The 14,422-nt window shown below is 49.8% G+C and overlaps 1 protein-coding gene across 4 annotated transcripts in view; it reads left to right on the top strand.

Annotated features, from left to right (window-relative positions):
• The window catches only part of sgce (sarcoglycan, epsilon), an 89,727-nt gene that overhangs the window by 49,980 nt on the left and 25,325 nt on the right, over window positions 1-14,422 (top strand). For all 4 annotated transcript variants that reach the window (XM_078538766.1, XM_078538765.1, XM_078538767.1 and 1 more), the window contains one exon: window positions 2,383-2,581. In XM_078538766.1, coding sequence (XP_078394892.1) covers window positions 2,383-2,581 — 199 coding nt within the window. The remainder of the gene's footprint in view (window positions 1-2,382; window positions 2,582-14,422) is intronic.

Raw genomic sequence — 14,422 nt, 5'->3', positions numbered from 1 at the left:
ACTGGAAATAAGCAGCCTGGAAGACCCGTCACAACGCTTACCCACGCCCTGCACCAGCACAGAGACACACACCTCAGTGGGACCTAGATCTAGAGCAGGCTCGGGTTCATAAACTGGTAGTCACCGCAAGGACATATATCCGCAGCAGGAGGAGGTAGGTTCGGCCAGCTCCCCGGCACGCAGAGGACTTCTGGAGAAGAGGCATCTGTGAGGTCCAAGTCAGATGACGAGCCTTTGGATTTGGCCTTCCAACTCATCCTGGAGAGTCAGCAGAAGGGCTGGGAACATCACACAGAGCTGTTGGAAGCTCTCAACAGAGTGGCATGGCGAGTTGGAGGAGTCGTCTGCCTGCTCTCTGATGAAGTGGTGTCCACATATCCGCGTATGGAGGTCTCATGTGGAGGATGGTGGACACCATGGAGACCCTGGTCCAGCAGAACGTGGAGATGCACGCAGACCTGCACTCCCATTGCGGGAACCATGGGTGAGTTCCTGCAGAGGCAACGCAAGAGGGAAATGGGGCACCTCGACGTCCCTCCAGGTGCTCCTTCCCCTCAAGGAGTCAGGCCAGGGCTCCCAGGCACCTGAAAGGGGGAGGAGTGGCAGCAGGACACCCCTGAGTCATCCACTCAGGAATTTCAGAGGCTGTTCTCTCACCCCCGAGTCCTCTTTACCTGTGAACCCCTCAACCTCGCCCTCCCTCACTGCAGAGGGAGCAGCTGGCCAATGAGTGATTCTGGAGGAAGAAGTGTGTGTGTGGCAGGGCCTTTCAGAGCCTCGTGTAACCACTCTCCCACGTACATAGGTCCTTCATGTATCACACTCACCTCAGTGGCCTGAGCATTTTCAATGCTGCCTGCAGGAGTCCTCGTTCAGTTGTCCATCTGATCTGACCTACATTTCCGCCCACCAAATTCCCATGCAGCACCTGATCTCACCCACCACGACTGTCATTTCACTTTCGATTTGGACAGCATGGTCTTGATTCAGTTTTCCAAGCGCTCCCCCGTGTTTTCCCCTCCCCCAGTCACCCATTTCCTTTTTCCCCCATTACTGTTGACTCCCCCCACCCCGGCATTACCTTGCACCCCCCCTTCCATGACTTACCAGCCACAACCATTTTCCTTCGGGATGTCCTGGTGAATGTGCACGTTCCCTTTCTTCCCGAAAATCTCACCCCACCCACACTCATCTCCCCGACCTCCTTCCCACCCTCCGGGTCTGTGTCTGCCTCCGAGTCCCCACCTATTGGTACAGTCAAACCCTTACCCTCCCACCCTCCCGTCTCACTTTGCCTTTAGTCATTCTCACCCATCCCCAGTTCTCTGTCAATCCCCAATTTTCTCCACAGGAGGCAGTCATTGGCTCATCAGAGCCCTCCCTTACACATTCACCTGGACTGTCTCCCCACCCCCCCCGCCAGGACTCCGCCCCCCCCCTTAGAACCCCTCTTTCCCCCCCACCTTGGAACCGCTTTTAGTGTCCCCCCTGCTCCTTGGTTGTCCATAATGTGAGTAAGACCCTGGCGATAAGTCCCAACTTTTGCACGTCACACTTGTCAAGATGTGTTCTGCACCAATGTGCAATCATGTTGATGTGGACGGACGGTCCGGCGGCAGGGGGAGGGGGGAATGATTCCGGCGGGCTGGCCTTATAATGACATGCAGATGTATTACAATGAGGTTCTTGATGTCTAATGGTGGGGATCTCACCCCGCCATTGACGGGTTGAGCGGACAATCGCAAACTGGTTTTACGACATTGTGAAACCGATTTCTGGCCTTCTCGCCATATTGTCCGCTCACGCCACGTACGACACCAGCAGCATTGGAAATTCATAAGTGTCTATTCAAAACAGTAACCCTTCACATGTACACCCTAAGGCCCTGCCCCTCCTATTATTCCTCATGAAATGTGTTGTACCTAGCCTCGCTTTACCGAGCTTTGAATTGGGGATCAGGTTATTTGAATGGCCTAGTTAAATCACTGGTAGAGAGCTGCCTCCCTTCCCAAGAAATAGGTAGAAGATGGTTGCAGCTGCAGAGGACTTACTTTTCCAGGCCTCACATCATTTCAGTGGCTTTAGTACCTCTTTGCTTGTTGTCGATGCAGTCGCTCCACTCTTTTGGGAAAATGTGAAAAGTCTAGAGATCAAATATTGTGAGTCTCCATCCCATGCTGTGCGATTTGCATTTGGAGAATAAATGTTCCCTGGGTATAAACCATGGGAAAATTAATTTCCAGATTACTGTGTATATAGATGGTATAAATGCGACCACAACATATAGCCCACTGGAATACCACTTGCCAAATATTTTTGTGGTTCATAAATTGTGATCGGAGCATCCATTATTTTCAACCTTTGCATTCTTGTTGTTTAAAGATTACCCGTTGCCCTATCAAGCGGAGTTCTTTGTGAAGAACATGAATGTTGAAGAGATGTTGGCAAGTGAGGTTATTGGTGATTTCCTGGGAGCAGTGAAGAATGTTTGGCAGCCTGATCGTCTCAATGCCATCAACATCACCTCAGCACTTGATCGGGGTGGGAGAGTGCCTCTTCCCATCAATAATATGAAGGAAGGGTGAGTTTAATTTTTCAGAAACGAAAAGCAATTTTTTGAATTTGCATCAGATTCTTTGTTGTTTCAGTTGTTTCCTTCACGTGTCCAGGTCACTATACTAACAGGCTGCAGGTAACTTTTCTCTTAAAGAGCTCAATTATTATCAGGCTTGACATAAAAAAAAAATGGCATGGGTGGATTTGTCCTTTTTGTTTTCGTCCTTTTGTCAAGGTCTGGAGGCCTAGTTGAGCCCGCTTTCAGTAGAAGGCAGAGCAGTTCATTTGGCTATGCTTTTCCGGCCGTGGGATGAGGAAACTCTTCATTTGGTCTGTCCTCTTCCCCAGCCACACAAACTCAGGTGCAGCGTTCACTTTTGAGATGAGTGAAGGTTCCATCCTAAACAAGGTCTCTCAGAAAATGTTATGAAAGGCTGAATTAAAAAAAACATTCACTCACGGGATGTGGGTGTCGCTGGCTTGGCCAGCATTTGTTGTCCACCTCTAATTGCCCTTGAGAAGGTGGTGATGAACTAATTAAGTGGCTTGCCAGGCTATTTCAGAGGGCATTTATGAGTTAACCACATTGCTGTGAGTCTGGAGTCATATGTAGGCCAGATTAGGTAAGAAAGATTTCCTTTCCTAAAGGACATTAGTGAACCAGATGGGTTTTTACCTGGTATATCTTGAGTCCAGCTTAGTTTGTGTCTCTTCCACCGCACACCTGCCAAACCTGAATCAGAATGATTGTGGATTTCTAGTATATTTACCAGGAAATTATAGCAAAATTGCTTTTGATAAAGTGGTACCTATTGTGCAACTCAAGGCCAATGTGTTCGGGGTGAGTTTAGATTGCCTAAGAGAAATGAAGTTTCCATTTACACGCCCCACCCCAAACCCCCAAAATTTTCTCCTCTTAGGAGATGACAGATTAAATTCAATAACATTCAAAAACTGATGGGGGAATCATAATGAGTAATTAATCCTCACCATTTGCTTGTGACGTGGGCAGCATGCAAGCTTCATGCCAACTGTTCATTTCAAAGATTTCCCCATCCAACCAGTGCTAAACCATGGGCAGAATTTTCTGGCTGATGTGTGGGTGGCGGAACCCGCACGTCAGCGCTTAAAATGTCGCGCGCGCGTCCCGACGTCAGCGCGCAGCATCGCGATATTTTGGTTGGCTGGCGCGCACTGCAGCAGGACGCGCACCCGCCGTTAATTAAAGGCCTCATTAAGGCCCTTAACTTGCCAATTGTCAAGGATTTTGAGGGGCCCATGCGAACTTTGGGTTGCGCATGGGCCCAATGAGCTGGCAGGTAGGAGATTTTTTAATAAAACTCATGCACTGGCGGGATATGTGGACTCCGAGGGGTTGTTCATGTTTTCCATGAAGTTTTAATTGCAGAAAGTGTTTTAAGGTTGCCTGTTTGATTGTTACCAATTCACATCGATTTCAAAGAGCTTTTTGTGTACTTTGCAACAAGTCTGCAGACAATAATCTTTCTCGGGCCTGCAGCTTTCCGGAGGCCTCCATTTAGCCTGGGGGTATGGGTTCTGACATCTCCACTGGAGGCAGCTCCTCTGAGGAGGAAGGGAGGGATAGAATAAGGAGGAGGCCAGGAGTGGACAATCACCCTCCAGGGGAGCCACCTTTGAGAGGCCGGGTGCAGGCACAAGGGGCGCAGGGCCAAGAGGAAGTCCAAGGCAGAAGGGGCCGCAGAAGACGCCACTATCCTGCTGCCAGAGTATACAGGTGGTGAAGCAGCTACCTCAATATGACTAAGGTGCAGTGCCAAAGGAGGCTCCGACTCTCAAGGGAGACAGTCAACTATATCAATCAGATGATTGGCCCTGAGATCTCCCCTAACTGTGTGGGGGGACACTCCATGCCAGTGACTTTGAAGGTCACAGTTGCCCTCCACTTCTATGCCTCTGGCTCCTTCCAGGGTTCGGTGGGTGATCTTTGCGGTGTCTCCCGATCAGCTGTCCACACTTGTGTCAAGCAGGTTACAGACGCTCTGTTCAGACGGTATTGACCTTCATCCACTTCCGCTGCGACCAGGCAAGTCAGGCACAGCGAGCCAGAGGCTTCACGGCCATTGCTGGCTTCCCCCGCGTCCAGGGTGCAATAGACTGCACACATGTGGCCATCAAGGCGCCAGCAGATGAGCCCGGCGCCTTCGTCAACAGGAAGGGCTGAACGTGCAGATAGTGTGTGATCACAGGATGTAGATTCTGCAAGTTTGTGCAAGGTACCCAGGCAGCTCCCACGACGCCTACATCCTCAGACACTCCCAGGGGGGATGCAGTTGACGATGAAGACCTTGATGCAGTAGATGAGGCTGCACATGATGAATCCAGCAGTGGCTCAGAGGATGAGGAAGAACAGGGCGATGATGAGGGGCAGCACGCCGACCCGCGTTTACACCAAGGAGGCAGGGACACCCGGGACAGTTTAATTCAACGACCCTTCAGCTAGCTCCACACACATGGATCAGCAGGACCAGCATTGCCTGGTGCTTCCACACGTGGCACTTAGGTGCTACATCTTCCACCTTATCAGCTGCAACTAAGGGCTTGGTACAGAAACATCAATGTCCACTCAAAGACTCATGATATGTCTGTGAAAAAGACAAATACAGCACAAAGGAAACACCCTCAGCCATGGTCAGCAAAGTGGACTTTATTATGTCCAACATATAACAGAAATGTCCCTATTGCAAACATAAGTATATTTTTCCCTATTCTAAGGCCAACACAAAATCACCAGTGACATACCCGTTGAGTGCCTAACGTGCCTTATGCTTTCGTTTGCGGATGCTACGTCTAGGTGTCACTCCATCGGTTGGAGTGGCTTGTGAGACAGCCTGCAGACTCTGTTGTCCTGTTGGCCTCGATGACCTTGGCGGCCATCCTCTGGCCCGTGGAGCCTGTGATGGCCCCGACTGGGAGGGAGTGGCCAGTTCCAGAACTGGCACCTCCCCAGTTGTCGCAGCCTCAACCGAAGCAACGTTGACTGGCAGAGGGGTGGAGGAGCTGCTGCCCTCATCTGGAGCATCCCGAGAGGAGCTCGCAGCGAAGACAGGCAGCTGCTGCGCCGACGTGAGGTCCCATTGGACCTCCCTGCTCACTGCAGTTGCATGGGCACCGAGTGCTGACGCTTGGTGCCCACAACATCTCCCACATTGCGAATGACCACCTGTGGCCAGTACCGCTGTGAGGGCTTGCAGGTCAGAGCGTAACCCAATCAGAAGATTCTCCATCCGATCGAACCCCCTCTCCATGAGAGTCGCCAATCTGTCAGTGGAGGAAGCCAGAAGCTCTGTCCTGAGGTTCATGCCTTCACATGCACTCTGCCTGGACTCCTCCATTGCAGAGACCAACTGAAGCATACCCTCATGCAACCCTGCCAGATGCAAACACGATTTCTGCAGCTTGTCCTGAAGCTGCTGCATTGGGGACAACTCCAGAGGCACATCATCAGTGCCAGACTCAGCATGTGCCTGGTCTCCTGCAGCCCTCAGGCTGCTGGCGCCATCGGCACTCTCTGTCCCTACCATCTCCTCCAGCGATAGTGAAATGCCCTCTCCACTGTGACCCGGGACACTAGCCGACGGTAAATTCCCCACTGAGGTGTTTGTGTCTGCGCTGGTGCCTGGCTGGCTGAAATGATGTGCCGTAAGTTGCACGTCTTGAGCCTCAGGTGTGGAGCTGTGTGGAGCCTCAGGCTGCGGTGTCTTTGGGCCCGGCCATGTGGTGGTGATGCTGAAATTAACAACAAGGACTGTGCATCAGTTAGTGTACAGTCAGTTAAACCTTTCATCCCTTTGCCCCCAAGCCTCATAAGTCGCTCACCCTTCAAGACCCTAAGGAGACATTGGTGGGGTGGAAAAGAGTCAAGAGGAGGCCCAAACATTAGATGCGCATACAGACAGGCTGGTCAGATGGCCTGAGGAATGCCACATGGCATGTTATGTGCCATTGGAGTAGGGAGAGTACAGAGGTACCTGACCTGGATGCATGCTGGCCTGGATAGCTGCGGGGCTGAGGAAACATCGCAAACACTTGCGACATTTGCCGTGGAGCACAGGAGATTGACAGGTCATATTATTGGCCTTCATTCCGTTAGGAGGGGCATAGACCGGGTGGGCAGAAGGCAACATTTCCCCTTGGTGCAGGGATGAGTAACGTGGTGGCATTTATTTAAGTTGAGTGCCATGAGGTTCACAGCTGAGGTGCTGAGGACCTTTTGGACAGAGTATTGTGGGGTGCACTGGCTGAAAGGGTGGTGGAGGTTCCACCCCCCCTAAGATGTATTAAGTCTTTGGCTGTGCAGCAGCGATGCCATGGCATGGTAGGCCATGGGGATAGTGGTCACAAATGGGATAAGGTGACTTTGGAAGGTGGTGGAGACGCAATTCCTCAAGGGGATGAGTGACCTTTGTGTATGACCTACACGTCAGAGTGTCTCAGTCTGTGAATGAGCAGTGTTGCAGCACTAACGATTGCAGCAGCCATCAGTGGTTTGGATGGTGGGCAGACAGAGCAGCTGGGACTGTGGACCTCAAATACCTGGCCGCTGGACCCCAGCCGCCACCTGCCGCCCTGGCCGCCTGCCTCCTCCCCAGCTCCATGGCCTGCTCCTCAAAGGTTGTGAGGCGCTGGAGCAGGGCATCCCCACCTCCAGTCCTCTGGCGCTCCCACTGATTGTGTTCAGTTTTTGCCTGCAGAACAGAGAAGAGGATTTATTGGGGCTGATCGCTCATGTACTCTGCGCGCGCACGCCGCACCCCAACCACAGTGGCCCATCTGAGGCCTCCGGCTCCTGTCCACACTACTGGAGATCAGTCCCCAGAAGATAGTACGGCTGGTTGCAACCCCCTCCCCCAACGGACACCTTGGACACATTCGGCGTCCATCACTTGGAATAACACACGGGTCTTAGCACCCATGGCAAGGAGGTGCAACTAGGTGTGACGCTGAGGCCAGCAGATGGCACTTGGCCACGACACCTTGAGGCACCCCTTCCACCATCTCACCACCATCAATAAGACATGTGTTGGAGTTCTGAGTATGTGTCTAGCTGCCTCCCCTGCAGGTTACCCCCAGACTACTCAAATGCGACAAACACCAACATATGCTGCGGGGAGAACCCATCTTCTCCTCAACCACTAAGGCTGATGTAAGCATGGTCAGTACCCGTTTGCCCACCCAGCGTGTGCCAAATGCCCAATGCAGTAATGACAGCAAGACGTGGGGGTGGTCGGGGGGTGCTCAAAGGCTAAGGCTACCTGCTGGGTCAAATGGCCAAGGCTGACATGGTACTCACCCTTCCAGAGCGCAGCAAATCATTGAATCTTTTTCGGCACTGGGTCCCAGTGCGCCGCACATCATGGGTGCTGGCAGTGTCACCAACCTCCTCCCACACCTGCCTGGTGACATGGGGGGCCCTCCTCCTCCCATTATCCGCATACAATATATCCCGACGGCTGGACACCTCTTGGAGGAGGACAGCAAGGCATGCATCGGAGAAGCGAGGGGCACACTGGCCCCCTGCTGGCCTCTCCTGCAGCCTGCCCCCCTCCTCCTGCTCATGCTCCTGTCCTATGGCAGCTGCCTCTCTCTCTCCCCGAGTAGCCATGGTGCACTGCCTCAAGCAGGTTTCCTGGCCACTCTTTATACAGGCTGCTGGTTCCCCATTGGAACCGGCGGTCTGAGCACGCCCGTCTCTGCGACTATTTTCCTGTTCTCCACGGGAGTCGCTAACCCGCTGAGCGGGCCTTAATTGGCCCGCCCGCGGAAAATAGTGGCGTGGCCCGTTTCAGGGGCGGCAATGGGCTGCTCGCCCGCCACCGAGTCGGTCGGGCCCGCCAGCCGGTCAAGGGCAAAATTCTGCCCCATGTCTTTGATTGGCTGGATGCAGTTGCTGGGGCTAAATATCAGGATTAGCTCGCAGCACTTAATGTTATTATGTGCTGCTAAAAGCTAGCCTGCTCGCCACTTAAAGGGAAGATTTATTATTGTGTCAGGAGCGGTGTTGGCAGTTGTGTAGGAAGTGATTCTGATTTGCGAAACATTGAAGATGTTTTCCGCAAGATGCGAGAACACAAACTCCAAAGTTTTCAGATTCTGATGTTGGTAGAGGAGGTGGAAAGGCAGAGAGATGTTCAGTATCTGCAGAGAGCCAGAAGGCCCTCCAGCCGCATGCTTAGAAGGCAGTGGGTGCAGATAGCCCTGGATGCCAGTGCCAGATGCTGAGCCCCAAGGACCTGGATGCAGTGGTGCAAGAAGGTCAGTGACTTCACACAAGTGGTTATGGTGCATCTTCAAATGGTACACCCTACTAACTGCACCACTAGCCTCAGACACTGCTTAATTCACCACAGCCCAATCACCCATCTTGGAACAATCTTGATCATGAGGATTCATACCTGACATTCATATTCATTCCATCACATTCTCATGTACTTGGCATTGCTGCAAGTCTCACACCCACCCCTCAAAGGCCACTGTCAGCTATTCAACCATGATACTGTATCATCCAAACAGATTACACAACACTAACACAATTCCCTCTCAGTTGCAGATAGTGTGCTACACAACGGCTGAGAGCAGGAGCTAACTGGACGGGGACAGGCATGCCTGCATGCTCTAACCCCTTGTGGAGGAGACCCTGCTGACCATTATTGGGAAGGGCCATTGCTGAGGTGTTGGCCAGCACCACTGAAACCATCAAAGATACCTGTATGTTCATAACTAAACCACCTTCTCACATCCCAACTCCCCCTCGTTCAGTTCTGATTTGCAAGCTGTGGATGGTGTAAGCACGCACCTCTTACTTATCTCCTCACCCACTGTCCCTGCACCGCAACCTTACCCTTGTGCCTTTCACCTTTCAGATAACCAAGTGCCAGGCAATGAAGGAACAGCAAGAAGACAATGAAGATTTCACTCGATTTCACATTTGCAGCCACCAGTTTAGATACTGGCACTACGTGTGATTGAGAACAGAGCTTGAAGACCGGATCTGCACCGAGCACGAGTGAGCTACAGCCAGGGCAGGGAGCAAGGATTGACCAGTGGACAAGGATAGAGCAAGCACAAATTTGCCAGAGGGCGAGGTTGCACACTAATTTTGATGAGGACTTCAATGGGGCAGCCTACAGAAGAACGCTGATGGGTGTGCATAATGAAGTGCTATGTGAATTTGGAAACCTGCTAGAAAGCCTGTGGCCATTGTCAAGGTGCATGTAGGAGCCCGGCACCAACTTGGCATAGGGCTTTGTGCAGAGCTTGGAGTCCATCCTTTCCAGCATGGAAGTAGTGGCCGGCTCCATTTGCACACTTGCGGACTCAATCACGATGCAGTGCCTGATGGCTAATGTCGCACCTTCCATTGCAGAACAAGCAGCAGCCAACCACCATCTGGGTGCTGCAAATGAAGCTCAGACTGCTGCTGTCATGGCTGTGGATTACAGTGTGCAAAGGTGCTTGCAGGATGTGACAACAATCCAGCAATCTGTCCTCCATCAGGCTCCTAGGAATGCTGTGTCCCAGGGGAGTGGCAGTGGTTCCATTCTGTGGTGGATTATAATCCTAACTCCTTTTTGATACAATCCCTGATCAGGGGAACATCTCAGATGATTCCTCTCAACCTTAGTTGGGAAAGACAGATTCCAAAGATGCTGAATTGGTCTGAAGGATTGATCTGTCTCTCCCAAAGAAAGGGAGCTCCCCCACCCCTGGGTGTGTGTATCTCTCTTATTAGGGATTCTCTTATTGCTGTAAGGAGAGGCAAGTTCCTTCATGCAGGGACCTGTGGTCAGGCAGTGTGAACCGTATTTAAACTTAAAAAAAAAAGACTCTTTTTAATTTTTTAAACTTTCATAACTCTATTTAATCTTATAACCCCTCATTATGGCCGTGCTTCTTTACACGGATTCCTTCAGAGTGTGTTGTCCTCTCTTGGCAAGATAGTATGTGTCCTCTAACCCCTTCCACTCAGCCAGCGCTCTTGCTGTTGCCAATCAGCCAGCCAGTCCAGACTGCTGCCATCCATACCGCGATGGTACAGTCTAGTGATTAGTTGACTTTTGTATGCGATATGGTGTGAATTCATTTATAAATTTAGTTTCATTGTTTATTTTGATTTGACTTTTATTTTTGCATTGTGGCTAAGTGGAGTCTGATGATCGGTGATGGAGGGAAGGTAAATGTGGAATAGTTGGTGAATGGGGAATTGGCTTTTGGTCACTGGCATTGTTGCATTGGGATGAGTTCTTCATAGACAGGGGCTGTCTAGGTTGCCGCCTCACTTCCTTGTTCTTATGCTCCTACCTTGTGCTCATGCTCACAATATAAATGCTGACAAGGGTGGAGTTGACATGTGTTGCCTACAAACCTGTGTCTGTTGCCAATAGCACCATGGGGAAACCCGAAATCCTGGTGAAGCCACGTGCTTGCACTGCCTGCTCCTCTCTGACAAGAGACAATGAAATGTAGTTCCCAGAATATTTACAGTGCAGAAGGAGGCCGTTCGGCCCTCAAGTCTGCACTGGCTCTCTGAAAGAGCATTTTACCTAGTCCCTCCCCTCCTGCTTTATCCCTGTGACCCTGCACATTCTTTATTTTCAGATAGCAATCAAATTCCCTTTTGAATATCTTGATTGAAGGTGCCTCCACCACCAGTATGTAGAAGGTCCTGCAAGAGAGCCCTTGACTTAATTTTAGGGAATGAAGCCGGGCAAGTGGTAAAGGTATCAGTGAGGGAGCATTTTGCAGTTAGTGATCATAACTCCATTAAATTCAAGGTTGTTATGGAAAAGGATAAGGATGGGCCAGAAATCAGAGTTCTAAATTGGGGGAAGGCCGATTTTAATAAGATCAGATATGATTTGGCCAGAGTGGACTTGGAGCAGCTACTTTTAGGTAAATCTGCGTCAGAGCAGTGGGACTCATTCAAGAAGGAAATAGGGAGAGTACAGGGCCAACATATTCCAGTAAAGACAAAGGGTGGAACCAACAAATCCAGGGAACCCTGAATGTCGAGGGATGTACAGGATTGGATAAAGAGAAAAAGGGAGGCTTATGGCAGATACTGAGGGTTCAAAACAGTGGAAGCCCTAGAGGAGTATAGAATGTGTTGGGGGGACTTAAAAAGGAAATAAGGAGAGCAAAAAGGGGGAATGAAAAAACATTGGCAGGTAAAGTAAAGGAAAGTCCAAAGTTATTTTACAAGTACATTAAGAGTAAGAGGATAACTAGGGAAAGAGTAGGGCCCATTAAGGACTATAATGGGAGACGTAGGTAGGGTTCTAAATGAATACTTTGTGTCGGTGTTCACAAGTGAGAGGGATGATGTGGGTATGGAAATCAGGCAGAAGGACTGTGATATAATTAAAGAAATTAGCATAGAAAGGGTGGAGGTTTTAAATGGCCTGGCAGGCTTAAAAGTAGATAAATCTCCAGGCCCAGATGAAATGTCTCCCAGGTTGTTGAGTGAGGCAAGGGAGGAGATAGCAGGGGCACTGGCAATAATTTTCATACCTCTCTTGCAACAGGAGAGGTGACAGAGGACTGGAGGACAGCCAACGTGGTACCGTTATTCAAGAAGGGAGGAAAGGATAAACCAGGGAACTACAGACCAGTCAGTTTAACCTCAGTGGTGGGGAAACTATTGGAAGCAATTCTGAGGGACAGAATTAATCTACACTTGGAGAGGCAGGGATTAATCAATGACAGCCAGCATGGTTTTGTTAAGGGGAGGTCATGTCATGTCATGAATTTTTCGAAGAGGTGACCAGGTGTGTAGATGAGGGCAATGCATTTGACTTAGTCTGCTTGGACTTCAGCAAAGCTTTTGATAAGGTTCCACATAGGAGACTGATAATGAAGGTAAGAGCCCATGGGATCCAAGGCAATTTGGCAAATTGGATCCAGAATTGACAGTGTGGCAGGAAGCAGAGGATGATGGTCAAGGGGTGTTTTTGTGACTAGATGCCTGTGTCCAGCGGGGTTCCACAGGGATCAGTGCTGGGTCCCTTGCTGTTTGTGGTATATATAAACGATTTATACTTGAATGTAGGAGGGTTGATCAGTAAATTTGCAGATGACACGGAAATTGGTGGGGTGGTAAGTAGAGAGGAGGATAGCCTTAGACTACAGGAGGATATAAAAGGGCTGGTCAGATGGGCTGATCAGTGGCAAATGGAATTTAATCCGGATAAGTGTGAGGTGATGCACTTGGGCAGGACAAACAAGGCATGGAATACACGATGAATGGTAGGACCCTGGGAAGTACCAAGGGTCAGAGGGACCTTGGTGTGCATGTCCACCGTTCCCATAAGGTAATGGGACAGGTAGATAAGGTGGTTAAGAAGGCATATGGGATACTTGCCTTTATTAGCCAAGGCATTGAATATAAGAGCAGGGAGGTTATGCTGGAACTGTATAAAATGCTGGTTAGGCCACAGCCAGAGTATTGCGTGCAATTCTGGAATCCGCATTCTAGGAAGGATGTGATTGCACTAGAGAGAGTGCAGAGGAGATTTACTAGGATGTTTCCTGGGTTGGAGAGTTTTAGTTATGAGGAGAGATTGGATAGACTGGGGTTATTTTCTCTGGAGCAGAGGAGATTGAGGGGGTACATGATTGAGGTGTATAAAATTAATAAAATAAAATGAGGGGCATAGATAGGGTAGACAGGAAGGAACTTTTCCCCTTGGTGGAGTGGGCAAAGATTTAAGGTAAGGATCAGGAGGTTTAGAGGGGATGTGAGGAAGAATTTTTTTCACCCAGAGGGTGGTTGGAATCTGGAACTCACTGCCTGAAAGGGTGGTAGAGGCAGATGCCCTCATAACATTTAAGAAGTATTTGGATATGCCATGACATACAAGGCTATGGCCTAGTGCTGGAAAATGGGATTAGAATAGTTAGGTACTTGTTTGACCGGTGCAGACTCGATGGGCCAAAGGGCCTTTTTCTGTGCTGTAGACCTCTATGACTGTGACCCTCTCAGGAATTCTGTACCAGACTCCAACCACTTTCTGGGTGAAAAAAATTTTCCTCACATCACTTTTACTCCTTTTGCCAATTATTTTGAATCTGTGCCCTCCAGGTATTGATGCCCTCTTGAGTGGGAACAGTTTCTCACTATTTACCCTGTCCATACCCCTCAGGATCTTGAATACCTCTATCAAGTCTCCTCTCAGCCTTTTTTCCAAGGGAAACAGTCCCAACCTCTCCAATCTATCCTCATAGCTGCAGTGCTTTATCCCTGGAATCATTCTTCTGAATCTGCTCTGTACTGCCTCCAGTGTCTTCACATCCTTCCTCAAGCATGGCGCCCAGAACCGGACGCAGTACTCCAGATGAGGCCTAACTACTGTCTTATCCAAGTTCAACATAAGCTCCTTACTGTAATAAAGCTCAAGATACTATATGCTTTAGTAACTGCTCTCTCAACATCCCCTGCCATTTTCAATGACTTAGTACATATACAACAAGGTCCCTCTGTTTCTGCACCTCCTTTAGAGTTTCTCCCTTTCTTTTGTACTATCTCACCATATTCTTCCTGCCAAAATGAATCACCTCTCACTTTTCTGCATTGAACTTCATCTGCCACTTGTCTGCCCAATCCACCAATGTGTCTTATGTCCTTTTGAAGTTCAAGACTATCCTCATCACATTTGAAAACGTTTCCAATCTTCTTTTCATCTGCAAATTGTGGAATCATGCCCTGAACTACAGTCTAGGTCATTAATATATATCAGGAAGAGCAAGGTTCCCAACACTGGCCCCTGGGGAACTCCAGTACGGACCTTCCAATTTGAAAAACAACAATTTATAACTACTTTCTGTTTCC

This window comes from Cetorhinus maximus, chromosome 3 (genome assembly GCF_964194155.1).
Source record: "Cetorhinus maximus chromosome 3, sCetMax3.hap1.1, whole genome shotgun sequence".
In the NCBI taxonomy this organism is placed as follows: domain Eukaryota; kingdom Metazoa; phylum Chordata; class Chondrichthyes; order Lamniformes; family Cetorhinidae; genus Cetorhinus; species Cetorhinus maximus.
This window is presented reverse-complemented; position numbering and strand designations above follow the sequence as displayed.